The sequence below is a fragment of the Patiria miniata genome, unplaced genomic scaffold, assembly GCF_015706575.1.
Source record: "Patiria miniata isolate m_02_andy unplaced genomic scaffold, ASM1570657v1 HiC_scaffold_18, whole genome shotgun sequence".
Lineage (NCBI taxonomy): Eukaryota > Metazoa > Echinodermata > Asteroidea > Valvatida > Asterinidae > Patiria > Patiria miniata.
In genome coordinates this window covers 10,746,661-10,762,573 of record NW_024037056.1, presented here as the reverse complement: position 1 = coordinate 10,762,573, position 15,913 = coordinate 10,746,661, and the positions used below count along the sequence as shown (strand labels likewise).

The following is a 15,913-nucleotide window of genomic DNA, read 5'->3' as shown; positions in this document are numbered from 1 at the left end:
TTCCCAATCTCTCCACAATGTCGTAGGCTTCATAAGGAGGTCAGGAGCCTGTCTAGAAGCGAAATTATCACTGGCTTCACGCGTGCAATTATCGTGTACTAAAAATCACTGCATACCAGGAAAGCGCCCTGCATTGGCAGCAGCATTTAATATTTTTACTGTAGAGACTCTTTACCACATGCGCATATTTTTATTCGTGACGCATATGTTCCACATGCTTTGTGTATCCATTTAAATCGCTCCATTGAGCGATTTTGACAGAGGATTGCAGCGGACACGCACCGTACGGTATACGTACATATGAAAAGGGACACGTACTGGTACAGCCAGACTGAATTTTCCGCATCCATGAAAATGAAACGCATACGCATTGTATGCGTAATGGATTTAGGGGAGTGCAGTTTGTGCACAATTGAGCCCGTAACTGTATTAGTCTGTTCGTGTTTGAATATGTTTATATTTACATTTAAGTTGTATTTGTTCATATTGTACAGTGTAATGATAGATGTAGTAATATCATTGTGTAAATGTTTTTCAAGTTGGTTTGCTAATAAGGATGTGACATTTACACGTTTAAACGTTAAAATGAAAACAATTCTAAATTTCTTCACAACATTTCCACAAACGTTTAAACTAAACCCTGATTATAAAAAAGGACCTATGCTCGCCGCTCATGCAGTCTTTCTTGAAGTTTTAAGAAACCTACATGTACATAGCACAATGATGTTATCATTTCGGGGCACACGTCGTTAAGTTTATACGTTTTCGTTTACTCCCATTGTTGGTCTGCAGACATAATGAGCATGTATCAGCCATTGTGAATGACTAAACGTTTAAACGGTTCCTAAAATATTTGTTAAACATTTACATAATTAAACGCAAAGTCACATCCTTCGTTCTTGTATATGGCTTTAGCATCGATGGAGTACCGAAGTGTGACGTCATTTAGAACCAGAAAGTGTAGAGCAAACGAATGGAGTATGCGCGCATGTTGGTTCACGGGCTGAATCACGCGCACGCGCTAATGTCTTTCACACACATTTTGTGCGCGTGACATATTCACTTCGGTACTCCATTACTGTTGCATGGAGATGATACAAAATATTGATCGACCAAGCATTGCATTGAGCCATGTCTTGTGTTACATTAGATTCAATATCTTCTGTACGTCACCAAATTCATGTGTATAATCCATACTTTCTAAAAAACTTCCACAATAAAATTTCAACCTCGCACCATGCAGTATGCAAATTGTAGAAAGAATATGCATCCGTGTCTCCAATGTAATAAAAACATAATTTTTTTAGGCATTTTATATTTGTGTATATTCAGTTGGCATTTATTTATTATTTGGGCACATGTAGCAGATTGCTCTTGATTTTTTTTTTTATTTCATTTGTTTTATTTGTAACTACCCTTTTCCCTATCAATTTATCTTTTTCTTTTTATAATTTGGAATTCCTAACCCAATTTAATATTTCAATGGTTGATGAACTCTGAACTTCAAACTTGGTATCTACATGTACAATCCTTTGGTGTTAGAGAACTTACAATTTATATTATCATATATTTTGAAATAACTAGAGTTTATTTCTGCCATTTGTATACCAGCCTTTCCTGCAATATAGACTTGATTCCAGACTTCAAAGTTTGTTTTTGATATCATAAAGGCCTTGGACTTGTGAGTCTGGCTTTGGCAAGTCTGGATGTGAGTCTAAGACCATTGAGACTTAAGCTGTGTCCAAAGTTAACTTGGCTAAAACCAGCAAAAACACACACTTTTCTGTGGGACGTGGCTTCCATAGGCTCATGTGTAATTGTAAGCCATATAGACCTTTATCATGCTGCCACCATTTCAGTCATGTTCCCTGTATCCAATAACAGTACCGAATGATGATATTTTTGTGCAAAAAAGGAACCAGACTATTTTTCCTTCCAGCCTCGCCTTGATTTGGATGGGAACAAAATCAAGATGGCCGCAACATGATAATTGTCTATAGCCACGTAATGCAGACACAGCCTCACAATGCATTCTGGGAACTTCTTTCCTTGACTGTGGCACAACCACTGCCATATAAACGCATAGACCGCAGGTCCTATTCAAAACGAGTATTTCAAAATGATTAAAATCCAAACTATGGGCAAATCACCTTCTCGGTATAGGAAATTTACTGGACTGGAATTCTTTAAAAGAATTCCAGTCACGAAATTCAATGAACTTATTTTTCGATAGTTCAAAAGATCACTTGTATACTAAATCTGATTCAAAAAGATTAAAAAAGCGCAGTACCAAACTTTTCATGCAGATTTTGAGCAGTAAAGCCTTTTTCCAAAAAAACCCCAACGCATGTACATGTACAATACAGGTTTTTACGTAAGCACACTGCACACTATTCGCATTGAACGCGGGTCGCGGAGTTACGCGCGCTATCAACAACCATTTTGCCCATACTTTTCCAAATCACGGTTTGATGCACACAACTGCTGGTCTAGACGTTTGTATCTCTGTAGGCACAACATGCTACGCCTTTTATGTTCTATACACCTCATTGATGAAACCGAGATCAGGGAAAACTGGCATACGTTATGGAAGCAATAAACTCTTGAGAGTAAATTAACACAAACAAAATTAGTTATTAAATCCTCCCTGACCTTTGACCTCCTTGTGTTTGTTTCTCAATTCTCTACTCCACTCCTTGTGGCAACAAACCCAAGAAAGTACATGTACACTGACCACTATATTCACACAGTCCTCCTGACCTTTGACCTCAATGTGTTTGTTTCTCATTTCTCTCCTCCACTGAGCAGGAAGCTGAAGACCCCGTGTGTGAGGATCCTTTCTATGAGTCGCAGGAGAACCACAGCCTGATAGGCGTGGCTAACATCTTCCTGGAGGTTCTCTTTCACGACGTGCGGTTGGACTACGCCGTGCCAGTCATCAGCCAGCAGGGGGAGGTGGGTGGAACTTTAGTATTCAAGTGGGCGGAGCTTGATTTGTCAAGCGGGCAGAGATTGATTAGTCAAGCGGGCGGAGCTTGATTAGTCAAGCGGGCGGAGCTTGATTAGTCAAGCTGGCGGAGCTTGATTTGTCAAGCGGGCGGAGCTTGATTAGTCAAGCGGGCGGAGCTTGATTAGTCAAGCGGGCGGAGCTTGATTAGTCAAGCGGGCGGAGCTTGATTAGTCAAGCGGGCGGAGCTTGATTAGTCAAGCGGGCGGAGCTTGATTAGTCAAGCGGGCGGAGCTTGATTAGTCTAGAGGGCGGAGCTTGTTTTGTCAAGCAGGCGGAGCTTGATTAGTCAAGCGGTCGGAGCTTGATCAGTCAAGCGGGCGGAGCTTGATTAGTCAGGCGGGTGGAGCTTGATTGTTCAAGCGGGCGGAGCTTGTTTATTCAAGTGGGTGGAGCTTGATTATGAATTGATTATGATTAGAATGTGAGCTTTCCAGCACCATGTTGGCAGTCTTCTAATTGGCAATGTCTTCTTTCATGAGAAACTTTACCAAGTTTACTGAGTTTATGATTTTTACAGTTTTTATAGTCCCCCGTTTCAAATTCAATATTGCTGTTTTTGGTTAGGTTGCTGGCAAGCTGCACATTGAGATCCAGCGAATCAGCGGATCCATCCCAGCTTCGGATCACTCCCTTGACAGCCAATCAGAGAGCAGCAACGAGAGCTCAAGCGGATACGAGGGGTTTGAAGACCACGAACCTGAAGGGGGGCTGGCCGTGGGGGCACCGCTCACGTGCAAGGTACGTAGCTCTTTTGGGGCAGTCTTTTCTATACTCCTTCATTTCTCTACTATGTTTACTTCATTGTCTGGTAATGTCGACAGGAAGTCATGCCGAACATATTTTGATATCCAGTATATACCATGGAGAGCCATGGTCGGAGTTTCCAACTCGTGTGCTTGTGTTTCTTGGCAAGACATTTTACCACAATGCCTCTTTCCACCTGGAGAAGATTTATATTCAACTGATCTTCTCCCCCCTCTGACCATCAGGTCAAGATCCGAGACGCCACGGACCTACCCCCCAGCCTCGCCCATTTTGTCTTCTGTCAGTACACCTTCTGGGGTCTTGACGGCCCCACCGTGGTGCCGCCTTTCATCAATCCGGACCTGGAGGAACTGCCGGGGAGACCCATGGACGGCAGCAAAGGGAGCATGAGGTTCAACCACACCAAGGTATGCTAAGCGGGGATGAGAATTGCTTAGCAGAAGATAGGTTACCGGCCAAACTGCCACAGTGTGCTTATTGATGTTGACTGGTACTTTGCTGAGTTTTGGTTAGCGCATACATTTTCTAAGCAGTATTTTCTTACGTGTAAAATTGCTCTCAATTATGAACAGCCTAAAAAGCACCGTGCATATTCATGCACATTTCCCCTTTGGATTGAGAATGGCCTTACATAACTGCTCTTTCACTCTCTGTATTGAGATTAGTTTTTTTTAGCAGTGTCCCTGACACGTTGCAAGGCGCCCTGTGTTTTTAGAACAGCCTAAAAAGCATTGGACCTGCTTACTGTTCATTGGCCCCTCTGTATTTGAAACAGCCTTGAAAGCACATGACTTAAGTTATACACATTGGCCCCTCCGTATAAAGAACAGCCTAAAACATCATGCCTGGTATTGCTCATTGTAATGAGAACCGTCTTTAAACATCATGGCTCAATATTGTATCTCTGGTCTTTCTGTAATGAGAACAGCCTCTAAACCTCATGCCTGATATTGTATTCCTGGTCCATCTGTAATAAGAACAGCCTTTAAACATGTCTGATATTGCCCCTCCATAGCGAGAACAGCATTTGTGTAAACATGACTAATATTGTAGACTTGTCCTCTGTAATGAGAACAGCGTTAAACACCATGCCTTACAAAGCACATTGGCCCCTCTGAAAAGAGAATGGCCTTAATAGCACTGTGCCTAACTACCAGTGTCTAGTGGTAGCATTAGCTGTGCTGATGTGCAAGAGAAAATATTCGTCTGTTGTTTACAGCAGACGTAGGAAGCTGCAGGGCCGTTGGCGTTTGAGCTGTCAAATGGTAGTATACGCTTCCAACATTCGATCTGCCCAATTACATGGAGCTGATAAGCAGAAAAATATTGCTTAGCAAATTCACGTGCTAATCATGAATCAGCAGAGAACTAGTCACAGGCAATGTACATTGTATGGATTTTCAGCTGGTATCCTGTTTTTTGCTAAGCAAATATTTTCTGTGCTTAGCAATTTTCTCAGAAAATATTGCCCAACAAAAAAATCAGATGGAAACCATGTCAATTTGGTTGGTAACCTTTTGAGGCAAGAATTTTCAAGGTCTTTGCAAATTTGCTAAGCAGATTTATGCACTAAACAGAAATGCAGATGAGAACCAGTTGCAAGCAGTATTTTACAAATATAACATGGTTTGAGGGTGGATAGTCGATATTCGCTCCCCGAGGTACCGGTATTGGAAATTGACAAACTAGTTCCCGAGGCGAAGCCGAGGGGATTAGTTCTTCAACTTCCAATACCAAGGGGAGCAAATATCGACTATCCACCCTCAAACCATGTTGTATTTGTTTTACTGTACCTCTTACATATTCAGTTGCCGAATTTTCCTGTTGCAGTACGCAACCTCGGCATTTAATTAGTGGAGAAACTTGTCCAGCTAACCAGAAGAATATTGCTCAAGCTCAGGAAAGTTCAGTTCTTTTGCAATACATTAACAGTTTCTACTGCATTGTGGACACCTTTTTAGTCAAGGAGGCATCGTTATTGTCCACAATATTCTCCAGTGCGGCATCATTGAGCTTGGGAAAATGCTGAATAACATTTGTATGTGTGTCGCCATCTTTTCATGTGTACAGTTAGGGCGATGTTCGTGCCTGCATACTACACCCGTGCAACATTTCCACAATTGCTTCGTAAAGCGCATGCGTAGTGGACTGTCGCACGGGTAACCCATGCGGTAGTTTACTACGCATGCGTATTTACCCTGTGCGTGAATACAATTTGCGTGCGCGCTTGGTAAACAGCAAAAATAGTGGCTGGCACGTGATGGCGAATGGACTAGTGAGAATTTGGCTCTCGATCATGAATATGTATGAGGTATAGCAAACATTAATGTCATGTTCCGTGAAGATGGCCCCTGTCGTGTCTGGTTGTCGTAAGCATTTCTCTTAATATTTTTTTTCAGGAGTTTACCGTCAACGTATCGGAGGACTTCATTGAGCATGCCCTGGAGGGCTCCCTCGCCATCGAGGTCTGGGGACATCGCAGCAGCGGCTTCAACACGTCGTCCAAACCGGGCTGGGAAATCGACAACCTCAACGCGAAGTCGCGATCGTTAGCGGATAGGTGAGAGCCCAAACAAAATTTATAGAAACAAACTTGCAGTAAAGTGTAGAATCAATGTTTTGTATTTGGAAAACCAATGCATCTCTCTACACTATTTCTTTTAACTGGTGTTGATTGTTTGGATGTCGCATTTTAAAGATGAGGTTATTTATTTCAGAAATTAGGTCAAATATTCTGCCATTCCTTTTCCAGGTGGGGTGAATTGATCCGTAAGATCGAGATGTCCTGTGAAATCCATGAGTTGAACGAGCAAGGCGACTACGTACCAGTTGAGTGTCTACATAAATCTGAGGTTCTGACTGGCGGGATCTTCCAACTAAGACAGGTAGGCAGAAGACTTTAATGAAGGCAAAGTTTTATCCAAATCTTTGGTGTTTACTTCACTCTACTTACCTGTAGAGCAACACTACTTATGCATATTCCCCCTACCGGCAGGTATTTTCGCTAAGAGTTAAATACAATAGCGCCCTCCGGCGCCCTACCCATAACACCCCGCGGCATGCGTGCCTCGTGAGCGTCCTCTTTTCTCTTAGCGGCAGGTCGGGTAGGACGTGCGTGAAATAGCTCGCTGTTTGCCTCGTCATTTACTACCCTTTTTTGCGTTGAAGAGAAGTATTTAATGAAAGATTTAATAATAACATTAGTTTGTAGAGTTTCATCATCTTCTGGGTTTCATTTATTTCATAAATATGAAGCGTTTGGGGAGGGCCGATCTGTCATTAACCGTTAGGGATAGCTCTCCCACGGGACGGACCGAGTTCTCGGGGGACTCTGCCGTTAACGCTCCGACGTTACCGCGGCAGCAGTCTCTCGTCCGGCACCCTCAGCCACAGTCGGCTGGGGGAGTTGGCAGTTCCGCCGATCAGTTAAGGGGACCTCGGTCACCTTCTCCGGTCGACTCGGGCGGAACACCCAAACTAAAGGCACACTCCGGCAAGGTTCCCCTAAAACATATCTCCTGTGCCGGAGCAAAGCCTAAGAAGGGCCGTCAGGGCAAGCGTGGCTCGGCAACGAGCGCCGCTTTGGCACCTAGCCCTCCCCCGGTCACGGGGCAGCCCGAGGGGACTAGCCGTCACACTTCGGTGGGCGCTAGTCACCCGTGCCCTCCCGACACAGTGCCGAACACCACTGGTTGTCGGGATGGGCTATTGCACGGGCTACCGGTCCGTCCAGCGCTCGCTCAGCCCACGGGGCCTGAGGCGCTGTCGGCCGGGTGCATTATGAGCGATACGGAGCCGATCGCCCCGGGGGATCCCGGGCCGACGGCCCCCGTGCTAGCTCGCTCAGAGGGACTACTCTCGTCATCGGAATTTTTCCGTTGTTCGGGGGTCCCGGTGCCCCAGGTGTCTTCCGAGTTTTCCTCGGACACACCTCGGGGCCGTTCTTCTAAAAAGAAGAGTAAGAAGAAGAAGGCTGCACGCCGATTACATCGTTCTTCTTCGGGGTCTGACGACTCCTCTGACCGGTCCCGCCGGGGCAAACGCTCCCGGGGGGAGGACGCGGTTTCTAGGGCAGATTTCCTGCTGGCTTTTCAGTCAATTTCCGATACGCTATCGGCTATGTCGGCAGGCCGCCGGGCGGGCCCTATTGGGGGCCCCCCTGCAGCGGTGGATTACGGCCCACAGCCATCGGTCGCTGGGCCCGCATCACAGTCTTCAGTCACCGGTCACGCTTGGGTGACCCGGGAACAGAGGGACATACCGCACACAATTAGTCGTGCTCCGGCGTCCCCGCCTGCGGTGAGGGCTTCACAGTCGTCGTGCGTTGGTCACGGTTGGGTGGCCCAAGCACAGCGGGACATACCGCACGTGGTTGACCGTACACCGGAGGCCCGGCCTGCAGCGAGCGTCTCGCATGCATCGGCCGTGGGCCACGGTTGGGTGGATCAGAGGCCGCGGGACCTACCGCGTACGCTGGGATCCCCGCCTGTATTGAGTATTCATCCATCTATGCAGTTTGACTCGGAGGAAGTTGTCCAGCCACTACCGCGTGGTTCGGTACAACTCGCCCCTCCTGACGGCGCTCGTTCACCGGAGTCAACTCGGCCCTCACAATCGGCTGAGTCATCCGATGACGACGAGGAACCAGACCGTTTACAGCGGCTGTCTATCTCTGAAACGGAGCTCCGTTTAGTACAGAGGGATATGATAAGAGTACTTCATTTACCCTCCGCTGATGAGCCCCCTCCGCCTGATCATAAATCTTTCAAGCGAAGGACGGGCTCCGCATCTAGCAGCGATAAGATATTCCCCGTACTTCCCTTAGATCAGGTATGCGTGGAACGTATCGACAGCATCATGTCAACTGATAAATGGCGGCCGTTTCTCAATCGAGAACGGGATTATTTTCGTTTCCCGGCTGAAGATCAGGTGAAGTTCTTCACTCCGCCTACCATCCCCGACGCCGCAAAAGATAAACTTGCGGCCGATGAGAGTGGTTCGTCTTCCAAGCGGCCCTTTGTGGACAAAACACGGGGTAAACTTGAAGATGTTTTGAAGAAGATGGATACAGCTTCACGCTTCGGTTTGAAATCAGCGTCTTTCCTGCTTCTTCTCACGGAATATCTGGCCGTGGGCTATGAAGAAGATTCGCCGATTCCAGCAGATATGCTGACTGCGGCCCTTCATTGTCTCGACCATGGTCTACGCTCTGTGCTTGAGCAATTCGCACGCGTGTCGACCCTAGCAACGTCCACCCGCCGGGGTAACGTGCTCGATGCACTTTTCCTCCCGTCGCAGGGTGCTCGCAAAAGACTTGAAAATCTCCCCTTGACGGGCCCGGATCTGTTTGCTGATAAATTCGAAGAACAGATGCGAGATGAGGCCAAACGTCTGAAGGCTACAGAGAAAATCAACTTCAAGAAGCCTCCAGCACCGGCGCCCAAACAGCAGCGGGGTAAGGGCAAAACATTTGTCATTCCCCGCCGCAAGCCTCTGAAATCTGGTCGCGGTGGTTTTCGTGGCCGCACGGACAATACTTCCGGTGCGCGCGCCACGCAGGCCCGCACGTTCTCTGGACAACAACGGCCCCAATCCGGTCGTGGTTTCCGGGCACCGGCCCCCCGCTATCCCGGGGGCTGGCGCAAGTGACTTAGTAGACTCGTGGCGGCCTCCCGCCGTCGGACCCGTGGGAGGCCGTCTCCGAGACTTTGCGGGGTCCTGGGGTTTAATTACGTCCGACCGGTGGGTACTCGACACGATCGGGTGCGGCTACGCACTCGAGTTCTCGAGCACCCCCCCGTCAGACATGATCGTTCGACCGACGGTAGTTCCGTCCGATCTTACCAAACGTCTCTCCCTCGAAGGGGAGATCAGTTCCCTCCTCGGGAAACGGGCAATTCGCCCGCTCCCTCCGGGGGAGACACGGTCGGGTTTCATGTCGACCTTCTTCCTGGTACCCAAGAAGGAGGCCGGCATGTGGCGCCCGATTTTAAATCTAAAACCCCTCAACAAATTTATTCGGCCAAGACGTTTTCGCATGGATACGCTCAACATCATACTCCAATCGATTCGTACTCCTGCGTGGGGAGCCAGTCTAGATCTGAAAGATGCGTATCTACACATTCCTGTCAGACCAGACCACTGGAAGTTTCTTCGTTTTCAGTACGAGAACGTCCAGTACGAGTTCATGGTTCTTCCGTTTGGTCTAGCCACCTCACCCCGGGTCTTCACGCGTGTGGTGAAGACAATCGGGGCCGCATTAAGAAAACAAGGTGTGATGATCTTCATGTATCTGGACGATTGGATCATTATTGCTCAATCTCAGACGGCCGCATCGGCGGCACTCAATCTGACTTGGCGTCTAGCGGCGGATCTCGGGTTTATTATCAACGCCGAGAAATCCCATCCACATCCATCCCAATTCCCAATCTTTCTGGGAGCGTCACTCAATCTCCAGAAGGGATTGGTTCGGCCTACGGAGGAACGGATTGTAAATCTCCAACAGTGTGTGTCTCTGTTTCTCCCGACGACCATGGCCCCAGCGCAAGCCTGGCTAAGGTTGCTCGGTCTTATGGCCAGTATGGTAGATGTGGTGAACTTTTGCAGACTAAGGATGCGTCCCATCCAGTTACATCTGCTGTCCTTCTATCGGCCCAGTCGTCATCACATACGTCATCTGGTGCCGACCACACCTTGGCTAATACCGCACCTCCGTTGGTGGCTCGACAATGCCAATCTCACGGAGGGGCGCGCTTTTCACAATCCGAGGCCGTCAGTGACCATCACGACAGACGCGTCACTTTTTGGCTGGGGGGCCACCCTCCACCCGCGCCAAGTAGCGGGTCGGTGGGGGCCCACAGATTGCTCAAAACACATAAATGTGCTGGAGATGTTGGCAGTCATCAATGCTCTCCAACGTTTTCAAGCATCAGTGACAAACCAAGTAGTCAACATTCGTTGCGACAATGCCACAGTAGTGGCCTACGTCAATCGACAGGGAGGCACGCGATCCGCCCAACTATGCGCGCTCACGTGGAATCTCTTCCACTGGTGTATGGACCACGGAGTAACACTCGTGGCAACTCATCTCCCAGGCGAGGAGAACGTCACAGCCGACGCTCTCTCCAGGGGGTGGGTCGTTCCGACGGAATGGACACTGCGTCCGCAGGTTGTCCAAGCACTTTTTCTGTTGATCGATCGGCCTCATGTCGACCTGTTTGCCTCTCGAAACAACCACCAGTTACCGGTATACTGCGCAAGACACAACGACCCTTGCGCATGGCAGACAGACGCGCTGGCAATACGGTGGGACAGACTACTTGCGTACGCCTTTCCCCCGTTCTCCCTCATACCGCGAGTACTGACCAAAGTGGAACAGGAGGAGTGCAAGATCCTCCTCATAGCTCCCTTTTGGCCACGCCAGCCTTGGTTCCCGAGACTCATCAAGCTCTTGGTTCACCGCCCGGTGATTCTTCCGAAGACGGCAGACATACTGTTCCAGCCCAGCTCGGGTTTTCTTCACCCGGCCCCGGAGGATCTCCACCTGACGTGCTGGGTATTATCAAACAATCCTTCCGCACGGCGGGCCTTTCTGAACGAGCTGCGGCCATTGCAGCCTGCAGCCGACGGGAGTCTACCAGGAAAATTTATAACAGTAGATTACACCATTTTTACAAATGGTGTAGAGCCAGGTCTCTGCATCCCCCCGATACTTCTATAGGAGAGATTGCAGACTTCCTAGTAGGCCTCTTTGACAGTGATCTTGCTACAGCCACAGTTAAGAATTATCGTTCGGCTATAGCGGCTATTCATGGAGGTTTCTCTGACGGCTCCTCGGTGTCAGATAATCAGAATCTTAGCCAACTTATCAAGGGGATGTTTGTGTCACGCCCCCCGACACGTAGGCTATTACCATCGTGGGATCTCTTTGCTGTCTTATCAACCTTATCGAGACCCCCGTTCGAACCAATGGGCAGCTCAACCTTGTTGCAGCTGTCGGTTAAAGTGTCATTTCTATTAGCAGTGGCTACGTCTAGACGACGTAGCGAGCTACATTCGCTTACAGTGGAGACAGGTCACATCCGGTGGGAACCAGGGGGTGTTCGCCTGGTTCCTAAAACAGGTTTTCTGACCAAAAATCAGTCAGAATCATTTTCACCTCCTGACATTTTTGTGCCGGACATCAAATCTTTTTCGTCTGTCTCTGGTGACAGGCTTTGGTGTCCGGTCAGAGCCCTGAAGTGGTACGTTGATAGAACTAAAACGCTCCGAAGCGGCCATTCACAGCTGTTTATAACAACGACTCCACCATACCGACCGGCCTCGCGTGATACAATCTCCCGCTGGTTGGTTACGGCCATCAAATCAACAATAGACTCACCAACAACAGATTCCGTTGGGTCAGTCCATGCACATGAGGTCAGGGCAGCTTCTACTTCCTGGGCCTTTTTTAAGGGTGTTTCTATTAAAGATATCACACAGGCAGCGTGTTGGAAAACCCCCAACACCTTTACAGAGTGCTATTTGAAGGATGTCCTCCAGACGGAAGGCAGAGCCGGGAGAGTGGTGCTGAAGGCGGCGAGCCGAGCATCATCAGGTCCACAGGATCCTCTCCTACCCGGGACTTCCCTAGAATAGGTGAGTCTCCTCATCCTGACTATTTACATTATACATTACATTGTATTGAGTATAAATGTATAGCTAAACACTCTTGTAATAAGGTCATTGGTCTTGGACAAGTTACCTTCTTTGTATACAGGTTACCTTGTGCATGGGCTTGGTTTGAAGTGTTTTAGAACTTGCTTTAAGAAGTGTCTTGTACTAACAGTACTCTTCTTTGCAGGATTCAACTGTATTATATATTATATTTATTATTATGTAATACTTTACATTATGAGACGTTCCCCCTAACGAGGGCTGACGTCTCGATTAACATGTGCGGGTAATTAATATCCTTTACATGTACAGTTCTTGGTTTTTTCCCCTGTCCGCCTTTGGACGGAACAGTGGGAGCCATCTGGGGTTACATTCCATGTTTCATACCCCTGTGAGTAAGCAATAGCATCTCGCATGGCCCACCTCCTTGACGGTGCTAGTCTATGCATAAGTAGTGTTGCTCTACAGGTAAGTAGAGTGAAGTAGACTCCCCCCCACAGAAGTGTGGTTGGGGTCTACGAACGAATACTTACCTGTAGAGCATCCCTCCCTCCTACCCCACTCTTCTCGATGCCTTGGGTACTTTGTTGTATTCCGACTTAGCGCTCGAGAAAAGAGGACGCTCACGAGGCACGCATGCCGCGGGGTGTTATGGGTAGGGCGCCGGAGGGCGCTATTGTATTTAACTCTTAGCGAAAATACCTGCCGGTAGGGGGAATATGCATAAGTAGTGTTGCTCTACAGGTAAGTATTCGTTCGTAGACCCCAACCACACTTCTGTGGGGGGGAATTAACACCTAGTTAGGCTGAGTTAGAAAGTTATCACAAGTCATCACTGGTCAATCACAAGTTGATCACAAGCCAAACCACACGTCCACACAAGCTATTCGCAAGTCGTCTAGTCTGAAGTTAAGTTACAAGTAACAAATATACTATGACAGAGCCGTTCCTTTGACATTGTTTATCTTCTGTAACTTGTGATTTGTCTTGTGACTGACTTGTGATTGACTTGTGATTGACTTGTGATTGACTTGAGATTGGCTTGTAATTGACTTGTGATTGGCTTGTGATTGGCTTGTGATTGGCTTGTGATTGACTTGTCATTGATTTGTGATTGACTTGTGATTGACTTGTGATTGACATGTGACTGACTTGTGATTGGCTTGTGATTGACTTGTGACTGACTTATCATTGACCTATAATTGACTTATAATCAATTTATAATCGACTTGTGATTAAATTGTGATTGACTTGAGATTGACTTGATTGCAGCTCTGTACCTAAGCTAACAGTGAAATCTAGATAAGTCAAACCTCAAGGGAATAGGTTCAAAATTTGACTTAAGCAGAGTTTTGAGTTAAGCAGGGTTGTATATTGTTATACTACTGAAGGGAATGGATTCTTTGTTTGACTTAACAGTTGTTTTGAGTATCAGAGTTTGACTTATCGAGATTTCACTGTATTTCAACATTTCTGTCGGCATTCTTCAACTGAAAATCACTCCATATTGTGTATCTGAAAAAAATCTGCAAATTTAAAAAACCTTTGTTTTTAATATTTGTTGTCTTTCATAGGGGCACTCAAGACGAATCCTAATACGAGTGAAGCCTGTCCTGAACTCTGGCACCCTGCCAATAATCTGCGAGGCCATCACGTCGGTCTCTGTTGGCAGCATCTGCGGGCGCTCAAAACTCCAGAAGGGATTGGACAGTTACCAGGACGACGACCTGAGCCGGTTACGGGCGCGGTGGTCCAATGCGCTGAAGCGGCGGCACGAGTACCTGGATGACCAGATCAAGAGGATAATGGATAAACAGGGTGGGTTTCAAGCCAGACAGCAGGGAATATTGCTATTGCGACCTGGTACACGGTACCCTGTGGAGACATGTGCATAATAGGGAACAAAAGGTTGTAAATGTCTCCACAGAGCAATTGCTATAGGTGAATACGTCTCCACAAGGTTATCGCGAAATAGATATATGGATTTTACTCAAAAACTAGGAATATCCAAGGTGTGTTGATCCGTCGCAAATTGAAGTATTTTATGTAAGGGATATTAAGTCCAAATTTCAGCTCAGGAAATTAATTCTGGTTAAAATAGGAGCATTTTGAAACTACACTTTCAAACTCTAAAATTTTAGTACACAAAGAAATGACTCCACAAGGATACAAAACAGTGCAAAAGACAGGCATGCAACTTTTCCTCGGATCAGCTGATTTCCTCTTTTTTTAATTCCCATGTGTGCCATTGAAAATAGAAAAACACTGTACAAAGTCTGGGAAACATTTGAATTTCCTCTTTTTTTTGTGATTTCCCAGTTGCATGCCTGAAAAGAGTCCTTATAAATACACTAGGCCAACTCACTGGTCGCTAGAGACACTGCGGCTACCGAGCTCCTACAGGCCTTGGTCTATGGATGAGTTATGTCACTGTGTTTTTCTAGTGTCATGAAAGTTATTGCTTCGTAAGTAAACAGCCTATTTATAGCTTCACAGTTGTGGACTAGCACAGCTGCCCACCCATTTCTGTGCTAATCCCTGTTCCTAGTTATGACACATTTCCTTTTCGGTTAGGTACACTGAAAAATGTCCTTACTAACTGCCTGTACATGTTTACAAACTGCCAGGATGCTAGGGGGATCGCGCAAGTTTTACTTGCAGTATTTTTTTCACAGTAGCAACAGTGTCACCTTATTACTGTTCTGTTTTCTGACCGAAAAATATTTTGTTCTTGATTAGGTAAGTCGCAGAAGGACTACGAGCGCGAAGCCAGCCTAATCAACCAGTGGGTGTCACTGACCGAAGAGAGGAACGCGGTCCTGGTGCCGGCACCAGGGAGCGGGATACCGGGCGCGCCGGCCAACTGGCGGCCGCCCGTCGGCATGGAGACCCACATACCGGTGCTGTTTCTGGACCTCCAAGGTAAATTGGTAAAAAAATTAAGAAAATGGAAGATTAGGTCGAGAATCATTTGAGCCTTCTTTTTGTTTACATATGTATGTACATTTAATAACCCTTCTAGTCTTCTGCACTTCACTGCCCTTCAAGTTTTGCAAAACCACTTTTGCCCATAGAGTTTAATACCACCCACATTTCAAATTCCTTTGAGGTAACCTTCGGTGGAGTATGGTTAACACTTCAAATCCCTGCACAATTCTTTCTCGTGGTCAAGTTTTTTTGTGCAGTGACTCTCTGTGTGACACAGTTACTTGAACACTTCATATCCCTTCACCTGAAACTGACCTGCAGGGTTTTAAAGGATTTTACGTATTGCTCTGAATTGACATACCGGTATTGGGTTAAAATCATTGGCATTCCCTTGCTTGATTTTAACATTGCTGTAGCTTACAGTTTCTGAAAAATTGTGCACGCTTTGGCCCTCCATACCTCCCATCATGTAAACAGTGCAGCGATATACCACCTCGAATAAATGATGTACAAATATTGAGTGGATCAGCGTGGAATGGGAGGATTATTATCGCA

General features: G+C 46.9%; 1 protein-coding gene across 1 annotated transcript in view; it reads left to right on the top strand.

Annotated features, from left to right (window-relative positions):
* The window catches only part of LOC119724571 (kinesin-like protein KIF13B), a 97,116-nt gene that overhangs the window by 66,910 nt on the left and 14,293 nt on the right, over positions 1 to 15,913 (top strand). Inside the window, exons 22-28 of the mRNA XM_038195676.1 lie at positions 2,809 to 2,955; positions 3,575 to 3,748; positions 4,000 to 4,182; positions 6,175 to 6,335; positions 6,528 to 6,660; positions 14,005 to 14,248; positions 15,170 to 15,352. Of these exons, the coding sequence (XP_038051604.1) occupies positions 2,809 to 2,955; positions 3,575 to 3,748; positions 4,000 to 4,182; positions 6,175 to 6,335; positions 6,528 to 6,660; positions 14,005 to 14,248; positions 15,170 to 15,352 (1,225 nt within the window). The remainder of the gene's footprint in view (positions 1 to 2,808; positions 2,956 to 3,574; positions 3,749 to 3,999; positions 4,183 to 6,174; positions 6,336 to 6,527; positions 6,661 to 14,004; positions 14,249 to 15,169; positions 15,353 to 15,913) is intronic.